Source organism: Hibiscus syriacus, unplaced genomic scaffold, assembly GCF_006381635.1.
Source record: "Hibiscus syriacus cultivar Baekdansim isolate YM2019G1 unplaced genomic scaffold, ASM638163v2 tig00110560_pilon, whole genome shotgun sequence".
NCBI lineage: Eukaryota > Viridiplantae > Streptophyta > Magnoliopsida > Malvales > Malvaceae > Hibiscus > Hibiscus syriacus.
The window spans coordinates 307,142-318,815 of record NW_024062781.1 but is presented as its reverse complement, the minus strand read 5'-3'; the positions used below and the strand labels follow the sequence as shown (position 1 = coordinate 318,815).

The 11,674-nt window shown below is 36.0% G+C and overlaps 1 protein-coding gene and 1 pseudogene across 1 annotated transcript; both read right to left on the bottom strand.

Annotated features, from left to right (window-relative positions):
• Positions 1-269: 269 nt before the first annotated feature.
• On the bottom strand, positions 270-4,270 carry LOC120132298 (adenine nucleotide transporter BT1, chloroplastic/mitochondrial-like). The gene is made up of 3 exons (XM_039149084.1): positions 3,079-4,270; positions 1,118-1,279; positions 270-1,046 (listed from the first exon to the last, which is right to left on the bottom strand). Exons 1-3 carry the CDS (start codon positions 3,619-3,621, stop codon positions 570-572), a joined length of 1,182 nt encoding a protein of 393 aa, XP_039005015.1. The 5' UTR covers positions 3,622-4,270; the 3' UTR covers positions 270-569.
• A 1,031-nt stretch (positions 4,271-5,301) lies between these two features.
• LOC120132318 lies at positions 5,302-10,395 on the bottom strand (annotated as a pseudogene).
• Between the last annotated feature and the right edge of the window lie 1,279 nt (positions 10,396-11,674).

The following is an 11,674-nucleotide window of genomic DNA, read 5'->3' as shown; positions in this document are numbered from 1 at the left end:
TCTTCTACAATGCTACATGACTTAGGCATTTGGGGATGCTTGATTTTATGCTAAAAGGGCGATCTGATCATTTAAGAAAACGAAAATAGATTATCAATAAAAAATTATAAAAAAATAATTAAATTATATGAAAATTTAAAATTTTCAAGGATGATCACCCTGTCAGTTCCTCTCGATCTATCCCTTGCTTGATTTGCTTCTATTTTTTTTCTTGCATAACACTTTCTATACACTGGAAACATGTTAAATCACTCGAGGAATAATAAAATGGATCAAAAAGTGTAACCCACTTAAACAAGTTGCTAAAACATTACTCAAGTTTTTTTCCGTTCATAAAACATAAAGTTATCTGTCTCATCTCAAGGCCAAAGAAAACAGTATGCCAACTAATTTGACTTGCATCATTATTTCTTCCCTTGCAAATGCGCAACCTGAACTAATCCCTCAACAAAAATAATTCGGCAGGAGAAAAATCTTTAAAAAAAAAAAAGATGAACCTAAAACAATATGTCGTCTCATTGTTGTGTTCCAAAAGATGAGTTATTGTTGTTCTATCTTGACCAGAAACTCTATGAGTTGTCGTCATCTTTGTCAACCAGTACCCGTTTGCATGCTTCATAACACATGAAAGAAATTCCAGCTGCAGGTACCAACTTCATGCAACTCGGACCCAGACCTTTATACAGACCATGAATCCCTTCTTGTTCGAGAATGCTTGAGAGTGCATGCACCACATTCTTGTATACCTGTCTTCCACTTAGAGTTCCAACCTGCATGTGCTTACGAGCCACCTCCAGCGGGAACGTAGCACTACTTGAAATGGCCCCAGCTAGTGATCCAATTAAAAGTGTTTCGATGTTCCCAATTTTCTCCTCTTTAGAAATTTTACGGTATAATCTCCGTAAGGTATCATATGCAAAATAATTAGTGGCAGCATACGGAATTACTCCAATGAGACTAGGAGCAAGGCCACGGTAAAGTTCAGCAGGGCCCTCCTTTCGTAGTATTTTTAAGAAAGCATCAAGTATACCATCATACATGTCCTTCTGCAAAATTAAAAGGTACTTAAGTGAACACACTTTTACTTTGTGAATTGCAAGTTCTAGATCGAGATTACCTCAATGGTTATTCGAGTCTTGACCAACTCAAGAGGATAGGTCACCAAAGTTGAGCTGACTCCAGCACAGGCCCCGGCAACTAACGAGGCAGGAATTGGAATCTTTGATTCTTCCCCAGGTTTGGGTGACAACAGCTTATTCACCGTATCGAAAGCAAATAGCTGCAGTACATGGGAAATGGATAAGAACCTGTCAGGAATAACTGCAACTCTCTTTTGACTAAACAGCACTAATATGTTTCAATATAAATAGTGCATATAATCATAATATCAGAAAGATGCAGCTTGTTGGTCCATCAGTTTAAAATGGGAGAAAAAATTCATTCTAAATTACTGCGATAATTTATTGCTTTTATTTTTAGTGAAGAACACAAGGTACTAGCATTCATTTGATACCTACAGGGATAGAACTTGCAAAACTATTCTTAGCAACAAGCCAACAACCAAACACCAATGTGGATAGTAATATGAAGAAAAGCGTAGGTTCACATTCACACTTGGAAAAGCTTGCTTAAAACCTATGATTCATGGTTTCTACCTTATTTAGTCGAGGAATTGAAGTAAACAACCACAACCAAAGATGACCAAGTAGTAAAAAGCATAGAACTCATGGCAGCAAGGCTCAAGTGATCTATGAAAAACAATGCCCATACTTTTCTTGTCCACTTCTGTCGTATGTTTCAAAGTTTAATCATTGAGAACATAAGAGCAAAAAAGAACACTGTTGCAGAATAAGAAAAATGCATCAAAAGGCTTGTTTACAACCTAGTCGTACAAAAAGAAGATTTAATAATCAACAATAACAATATAACAGATGTTTGAGAGTAGAATTTACGCCAACAGCCCAACATGATCGACCTACATGCTAAAATAATTACATTTTCAATGGTTTCACATATCTCCTTAGTCAATTACATATTATTATATTTTAAACCTAAACCAATTGCATATTCAGTTGATGATATTTAACCAGATAGAAGAAAGTGTCAGCAAGTAGATGTTTACGAGATATTTTATATTTATACTCAATCTTGTGATGAAAAGAATAAGAAGATGCAAAAAATAACAAAAGAAACAACAGCAACAGACAATGTGACATGGAAACATCATTCAGTGAGAATTATTTGGCTTCGGATGGAGCAGAAAGCATAGTGTGTTCATTATGATGGAAGTTCTTTTAGGAATAATAGAACCATAAAGAAGACTATTCTTAGTCAATTTCGGATGGAGCAGAAAGCATAGTGTGTTCATTATGATGGAAGTTCTTTTAGGAATAATAGAACCATAAAGAAGACTATTCTTAGTCAATTACATATTCAATTGATGATATTCAACCACCATATATATGACATGTCCAGAAAATAGAACAGAACGAAAAAACTTTCTAGCCATTTTATTTACTGTTTCATAGTAGTGTCATCCAAGAATAGTTAGCACCGAAAGACCCTTCAAGGGATTCACGAAATACCATAGTGACCGGCGCCTGTATATTTACCACTATTTTTATCAAATTGCTTATCCAAAGTAATTATTCAACCGATCAGAAAACAACCACTCACTTTGATCTAGTTAAGGTAACAATCTACACTTTGGCTTGAACAGTTAGTATTGTTAACATGAAATAATAAAGAAACCAATTCAATTAGACAAACACTAAATAAAACAAGAAATTCCAGTGGGTGCGAAATTAGATAATCAATAGAAACTACAAAGAAAATACCTAAACTATATGAGAATTTGAACCAATAACAAACATGGGAAAGGTTGACATCGAGAAACATAAGCTAAAACACGAAAACACTATCATTTAAATGAACCAATATTACTTTATAGTGCATAAAGGGCATCAGAAAACTCAAAGCCAAGCAACCAGCAGAGCAATATCCAGTACCACAAAATGAAAAAACAAACAAACTGGATAGCATTCATAAAATAACATTTGCAATTCAGGGATTCATTACCTCAATGGCCTTGCTAGGTGCAACTCGAATCACATTAACAAGATTACCCCTAAATAAGCCTTTCCACCCATCAGTCTGCAATATATTATGGAACACCTCATTTGTAGAATTCCCACTGCTCCCAACCATCAAATGCGTCCTTATTGTCTCTAGTGGCGCAACGCAAGTCCTTGAAACAGCCCCGGCGATGCCACCGCTTATTAACCTTCTTAATGAAGGATCGGAAACCTTGATTTTCAGTTTTAGGCCACCTTTCTTTTTCTTCTTCTTTTTCGACGCTGCTTCATCTTCCAGCCATCCTACAACCCGGACCGGTAAATACTTGGCAAACAAATCGGAAAATGGAGGTTTGGTCCCACCATTGTCAGGGGGATTTGGAGAGTTGGGCGAAACGCCAAATCCCATTCCCATTTGACCAACGCTTGCAAATAAGCCGCCTGGATAAGAGCTATTCGGTTCGAGGCTCCATTGAGACCCCAAATCACATATGGAGAAAAACCCATATCTCTTATCATCAAACAACGCCATTCCTTTCTTGCTCATAATTGAAAAATAGCAAAATTAAAAATAAAAACAGAGAAAATTGCTAGAAAAAATAAAACGCCTTTGTTCTAAGGCTATTCAATCCGTTTTTCCATTGCTTCAAGAAAACTGAGGGCGATTGTGAAGTAAGTAATCGATTTTGAACAAACAGGAACGTAAAACCCCATTTTCAAGAAGAGGGTGTAAGAAAAAACGAAAACTTGCGAAGAATCCAAAGAAAAGAAGCGATAGAAACAACAGATGGATGAAATTTTAACAACCCTTAAAATGGAAGGGGGAAATACTAAAACAAAAGGAATGGTAGGTAGGTGAGTGAATCCGATTCTCGCAGGCAAGGGTTTCCTTTTTCCTCTTTCCCTTCTCTTATATTAGAAAATCAGCACTCAGAAAAGGAAAGTATATTAAATATTAAAATAGTAGGTCTGCTTTGATTTGGTAGGTAGGGTAGAGTGGAAGGGAAGATGCCGATGTTAGGTTTTTGTTCTTCCAAATTCCGCTCAGCGATTCTGAAGCTGCTCCGCTGGAGATTTCAGTAAATTGCTGTGTTCTTTAATATCGATTTGTACGCGAAACAGGGCAAAGGAATCCATTTATTACTAGAATTTTAGAACTCTATTTTGGCTCCATCTCCATAGCTAGCTTTGCACTTTATATATATATATATATATATTTGCAGTGATATTAGCGCCAATTTAGTGCTATTATTATAGAGCATAGCGACGCTCCAAGAGCCACTCGATCCAGTCTACATAACAAGGCGAAGCAAAGTATAGCAGATTCTCAAATCATGCACATACATATATTACCCCATGTAGGGGACTTGCATTTCAGTGTAAAACAAGTGTTTTACATTTTCTTAATGTGCGGTTGAGATTTAAAACATTCCTTTTTATCTCTTTTGATTCTTTTTAATTATCATTCCATCTCTTTTATAGTTCCCTTGAAGGTTTTTCTCATGTTTGGAAAAGGGAATCAAACTGCAGATTGGGTGGCGTGTACCACAAGGGTCAATAGCTCGATGGGCATACGATCCCCTGTTAAATTTCTCTATCTTAACTGTAATGCTTGATTCTCACCAATGACCCTGGGTTTGACAAAAAAAATGTTCATATTACATTAGATTTCAGTTCGGATAATTATGATTAATTGAAATGACAGATAAATTTCTGTTTTAACTCTAATAAATTAGGTATGAAAAGGGTGGAATTGATTCCAAAGTTTAGGGGGAGAGAAGTAAAATTCACAATTAATACTGCTCTTATTGTCTGTTATTGATGATATCAAGAGATATATGGCACATCTTTTTTTCCCTTAACATCGACCACAAATATTAATATTGAATTCAGAATCGGAATCATTTGCTAAGTACCCCCTCACCCTCTCCAGTCTCAGTACCCTTGTAAATAAAAAGACCAAACCAGTAACTAAAACGGGCACACACCACACAATAAAATGCAAGAAATTGTTATAGATCCAAACTCTAACTTTCATGCATATATATATATATATAATGCAGGTCGTTTTAACTGCCTACCACTCCATAGTTTTAATGGGTTTTCACTTTGATTAGAGGGAACAAACATAAAAACTGAGATTTATGGGACAAAGTTCAACAATAAACTAAATAAATAGCTCGGTCAAAAAAATATAAAATACAAAACTAGATCCCCTTTAAGGAACTTCATGTATTAGCCAAAGGGCAAAATACATGGCATTTATGTTTGTTTTTTCTTTCCCTCAATAAAACACCTCTATGAACCCGGAGAAAAAATATGACTCGATAAAAAATTACCTGTCATTGGCAGGAAGATGCACTATATCAATCAAAATTACTCCAAGGGGGAAACTTCAGTGGAGGACGATATATTTAAGTGGTAATAGAAAGCACTAGGCCTTGTGCACGGATGGATGGATAGTAACTAAAAAGAGAGTGTAAAATCTAGAATAGATTCTTACAGGCCTCAACCTCGGTCGCCTGTGCATCCAACAGCGCTTTCCCCCAAGGATCTGAGCTAACGATTCTCATTGTTGCATCGAACACAGCTTTCTGGTAGAAGTCATCTTCCATTTTCTTGAGGATTTCCTTCACTACCTTGAAATCTAAACCCCCAGACAAAAACAAGTTTCCCGATTATTTCTCCAAAATTATTTGGTGCTTTTGGTAAGTCGATGCCAACATCATCCAACAAAGCACCATAGAGAAGGCATCCAGTCCCAATGTCTCTAGCTGTGAGAACTTTCTTTGTAAACAAGTACTCCAGAAGCTTTGAAACTGGTTCTACACAAGGCGGGCTTTTCTCCAAGGCAATGGAGATCGCTTCTTTAACGACTTCAGGGTGGTATGCTGGAGACTTTAGTTCCTCCACGCACTGCAATGCTTCATCCAGCAACCTAATGCTGAAATATTCCGCCAACAGTGCCCGTGTTTTTCTCAGAAGATCATCTGGGTTAAGTCTGGCAGCATGAGTTGGTGGTGGGGACACAGCAGTCACTGGAGCAGGTTTGGTAGAAAGAGAAGGTTGTGCAACAGGCTCAACTCCTAAATTTAAGTTGGATGGCCTAGCAGGAGGGGTAGAACTACCCTGCAACAGGGCACTTGTCCTACCACTCATCAAACCACTGCTACCTTGAGGTAACAGCCTTGGATTCATAGGTGTCGACTTATTGGTTGATGCTGACGGGACACGCCCTCCAGGCTGTGTACCAATTCCATTGCCCCTTGGCATGGAGCGGGTTTTGGGAACCTCCCAATTACCATCGTCCATTCCAGGCATACCAGGCATCCTCCTAGTTCCTGGCATTCCAGGCATCATACCCCCAGGACCAGGACTCACTGGACCAACAGAAACAACACGACTATTCCTCATACTTGCAGTAGCACCTGGGCGCAGCCCAAGATTTTTTTCAGCCTCCGAATGGATTTCTGTAATTGTTTTGGCTTTCACCTACAAAAATCAATACAAAAAAGAGATCAAAACCCATCAAAATGGGCATGTCAACCGTCTATCAAATCCAAAACAAAAATATTGATGCTCTTCATAAATTACCTCCTCACGTCTGGGAACCCAGTTGTTTGCACGTAGATCAAGGACATCACGAACCATAAATCTCAATCTTGGTGCAAGCTGAGGATTTGTAGTCAATTCCTTCATTCTGTTGATGTAGGAATCATTTATGCGCCGTGATTTTGGACTCTCATCAAGCTGTTTGCCAATAATGATGAAAAACTGACAAATGGCTTCAACATTCTCCTCAGAAGGACAAACTTTAGTATCAGGACCCAAGAGCTTCTGTTCATCATAATAACCAAAATACACACACACATATATTAGTAAATTACTAAAAACCAAGTCCGATTCATAAAACCATGAGAAAAGAAGTATCATCAACAACCTGTACAATGTGATGCACAATCTTCTCAGGTACCATTTTCTGCTTCAGAAGCTCACCAATTAAACGAATATTTCCAAGAGTCCGAAGCTTGACTATCCTTTCTTTATCTCTACGCTCCATCTCTTGTTCAGGGGTAATCATCTGCCCCACTTCTTGCCTAAGCCTGTCAGCCCCCTCAAATGCCTCCTGACAGTTATTCAAGAGGACTCGCTTAAATGTGATCTCTTTTCCACCAGGTTCATCGGATGGGAATGAAGGGAGCTTATTGTTAAGATCAGAACACAAAAGAGCATACATAGGACAAAAAGTGGGCTCCAGTACAGCCTTATCAAAAATCAGAGAAATAACACCCTATAAAGAGAGGGAGATATCATCAGTAATACATTTACACAAATAGAGTATACAAACATATGTAACAAAAAAGAACAGAGATGAAAAAAACAATAACCTTCAAGATATCGGCAGATGTGACACCAGAATTAAGTAGTTGACCCTTCAGAAGATCATACTTCTCAGGAGTCAATTTGTTCAGTATTCTGCACATATAACACAGCCATTCAGAAATAGCAGTAATTCATTGCTAAAATTATGAATTAGTTGCAGATGAAGGATTAAACTCAACAAAATCAAAACCACTTAAGCAAGCTTGTAAGTTTTTTTTAATGGAAGACGTGGCAGCATGAACTGTAGTAATCATAATTCATAAGGTACATTTGCATTTGACTCTTTATGAAAAAAAATGCATTTGACACTATTGTCAAATTTTGTCAGAATGAAAGCATCCCAAGTTCAGCAGCAACAAAAATTAAAAGTTCTAACACCAGCCACTCTGAACACTATTGAACTTGGAATTCAAGAACTCAACTAGACCATAGCAGATTCCAACGACATTCATGGAAATGCCTTGTTTCAGTAATATAACACACTACAATGTGTGTTTGCTACAAATACTATTAGGTTGCCATTGTGTTAAATTTAAAACTAGAACAGTGAATAATAAGATAAATGAAAGCAAGGTCTACTTTATGGTTTATCAATAGGAATCAGAGATAAATATGTAATGCAAGAAACCTCCTTTTATGGTTTATCTTCACAGAAATCAATGACTTGCAAGATGCAAGAAATATATTTAATATATTTACCCTTTCACAGTCTTTAGAACATGCTCTTTCTCGGAAAGAGCTCCCCTTCTCACTGACCATGGCAACTCCGCCCTAACCAACGCTGGAGCTGGTCCTCCCTGGTTCAACAAAGGAAACAGAATCTTAATGCCAAATTTGAATTACAGACAGATTGCTAGAGGGGTAAACATGGTTCTTACAATAACAGAATGAATACAAAGAAGCTAATATGAAGAGACCATAAGTGGCATAGTTCCTAGAATGCTATCACTTTGGGAAAATTGAAAATAATGCAATGAAAATGAGCAGATGAGTTAATAAACAGAATAAAAGAAAATCCTAAATGCATAGTTACCAAGTCTGTTGACCCATCTAATTATTATACATAAACCATTTTTAAAATAACTTGAGAACTGATTGAACCGTTGTTTTCTGATAGACCTAAATACATAAAGGTCAAGCTGTTAAGTGGAGCACAACTGCCAATGCCAGCACTAACGTCCAATGTAAATTCACCTATAGAAAGTTAAATTGACTGTGAAACCCATCACAAAGTGCCTTGAATACCCACCCAACAACTCCACAAAAAAGTAGCAAGCAGTCAAGAGTCAAGACAAACAATAAGAAGATGAAGACAAAGGAAATCTTATATAGACAAAGAGGGTCTCATTTGAAAAGAATTACTCCTTGGTTAGAAGAGACTTGAGCCCTTGAGAACTGAGAGTTGAGTTGATCTTGACGATTAGATTCATATCGGTTCCCCGATTCTCTATCCCGAAGTGATTCCCAAGACCTCTCCTCTCCAGTTGAAGGAAACTGTTCTGAACGATTACGCCAATCACGATTGTCAGGTTCAGAGTAACGAGTCTGAATCTGATTCGGCAGCTAGCAAAAGTTAAGAAAATATACAAGTGTTATCAAAGAATGATTCCTTGGCAGTAAGATTTGGAAATACAGGAACTTTATCAAGAAGGTTATTTGCTACCAAAATAAGACTATTGAAAAGCAAAAGTGCACTTAGAGCTTACATTGCTTTCTCCACGACTCCAGTTCTGATCTTCACCAAAGAGTTCCACTTCAATTTCTCGTTTGATTTTAAGAATCTCATCAGAAACTTCTACAGCCTAAAGTGATTGCATTATGGAAAACAGCATAATTAGAAATTCTATCAAGAAAAACCAAAGTGCCATTAGATTTCAACCCAGCAGAACTGAAACTAATTAGGAAAATGCTGAAGAACGTATTTGTCTAGCCAACTCAATATGATTGAAACAGAATGCTAACACATTGAATAACTTGCATGCAAATAAAAGGTCTAATTGTTCTTTTCAATTTGGATTTTAGAAATAAGGTGAATAAGGTCGTGCACTTACCTCCATAAGCTGTATCAGCTGGTCCCTAGTGTACCGAACACGCTCACGACCCTCAAATAGTGAGTTTCCAGCCTACAACAGTAAAGCAATTAACAACCTTGTTACTTATTACCCAAAAAAAGCATACAGTTACTTGTATAATCTATTGTATATCAATAGGAGGATGTTAAAAATATATAACTATAAAAAATTGCGAATTCTTTCATTCATAAATAATAACGTAATTTGAGAAAATAACAAGTATGCCACTAAAGAACACAAAGGATGAAGTTATAACCTCTCAACAATATAAGATATCTTAAAAATTTCATGCAATCAACAATAACATTGATAAAATCAAATCTCCCACCAAATTATCAAACAGCCGCAACACTAACATTTTGAAAGAAAACTGATCTTAAGTTCAACAATAAAACAGCTATAATAAATCCAAATCGATAAGTCTAGATTCAAGAATACTGAGAATATTTTTCAAAAATAATAAAAATATATAACCTTAATGGAAAACGAAGGAGTAGCACCGCCATGCGGACGAAAAAGGGGAAGATCAGAAGAAATGGAACCAAAGGATAAAGAGGAAGAGGATGATGATGAAGAACCAAGGAGTCTGCTCCCTCGACCACCACCAGGTCTTAAGTTCAACACCGTCTGATCACCCTGCTGCATGACTCGATCTTTTCTCACGTGAGATTCAATTTCCGGCCGCCCAATAAAAAAACAAAGAACCCAGCGATACGTAAACGCTGAATCTGAAAGAGAAAAAAAGAGATTTGATAATTAGAGAGTAAGGGAGATGAAAGTAAGTTTCTTTTCTTCTCTCTTCTGCGGGAGCGCCAAGAAGAGGAGAAACTGTGTGTGTGAAGACGCTAGAGATGAAAAACAAACCCTTGTTTTGGAAAGGGTTTTTCCTACTCTTTTTCTGTTTAGTCATTCTCTTTTATCTATGAATCCGATCCTGAATTAATATTTTATGCGTAATTACATCACTATCCTTCCGGATTCTTTCGGAGTTCGGGACTTACCTAGATTTCTTTAGTTTTATTTGACACTTTTACCCTTAGCTCTTCTTAGTAATTATTAAATTAGGTCTACTTTATTTAATAAAAAAAGTATATACATCAAGTAAAATGAAGATCTTTATATTAATAATTTGATCGAATTTTAGGTTAAACAAAATCTTTTTTTCCTTATTTCAAATTACTCTACTTCTAAACCTTAACGGCTTTTTCCTTCTCTTCTCTTTTTTTTATTTATTAATTTGTATCAATTTTATTAATTAATTTATTTTTTTTTCTTTAATTTTATTTAACTGACAGTGACACCGATTTTTATACTAGTTATAGCCCGTCAGTTATCTTTTTTTATTTATTTTTTAATTTTTTAATAAGAATAATTGTTTTTGTGACATGTTCTATGTTTTTATGATACATTTTATCTCAACTTTTGTGACACGTTTTTATCCGTCTTTTGGTAGTTTACGTTTTTTCCGTTATTTTCGTTTATCTTTTTTTTTTCAGAGTTGGATTTGACTTCGCCATGACTGATCAAGATGCCGTTTATTTATTAACATGATGATCTTCCCTGCTTTGGACCCTCGGATTAATTTGGATACGTGTTTTACGTTCGTAGATAGTTTTTTCACGTCGATTGACTTTGATTTGCGATTTGTCGGTGATCTATCAGTAGTTTCATCTCCTTTTGTGGTTTACTTTCCGATGCGATCAAATTTGTTCGTATATTTATTTTGTTCGAGCTTTTTAGTTAGGTTTTTAACATTTTCCTTATTTAGTCCATGTGTGATCTAGGTGGCTAGTTTTTGTATCAATGATTATAGGAAAATATCATAAATATAATTTTATTTTACGTTTACATTATACTTGTAAATCTTCATTGTATTTTCTATTTTTAATAAAACTAACTACTTTCTATCAAAATATCTTTTTCTCTTTGGTTACCTGAATAAATCATTTCAAACTTGTAAAGATCGATACATGAAAATATAATCCCAGTGTTAATTAATATCTATTACATGGTATGCAACAAGATGTTCTCTCCAAAATATTTTGTTGTCAGTTGTAACAATGGTGCATAGAAATAAATGTTTTTAGATCAGGGAAAACATCTCTTTATCAATGACACAATTAAAATAAAATAATTTCATACTAT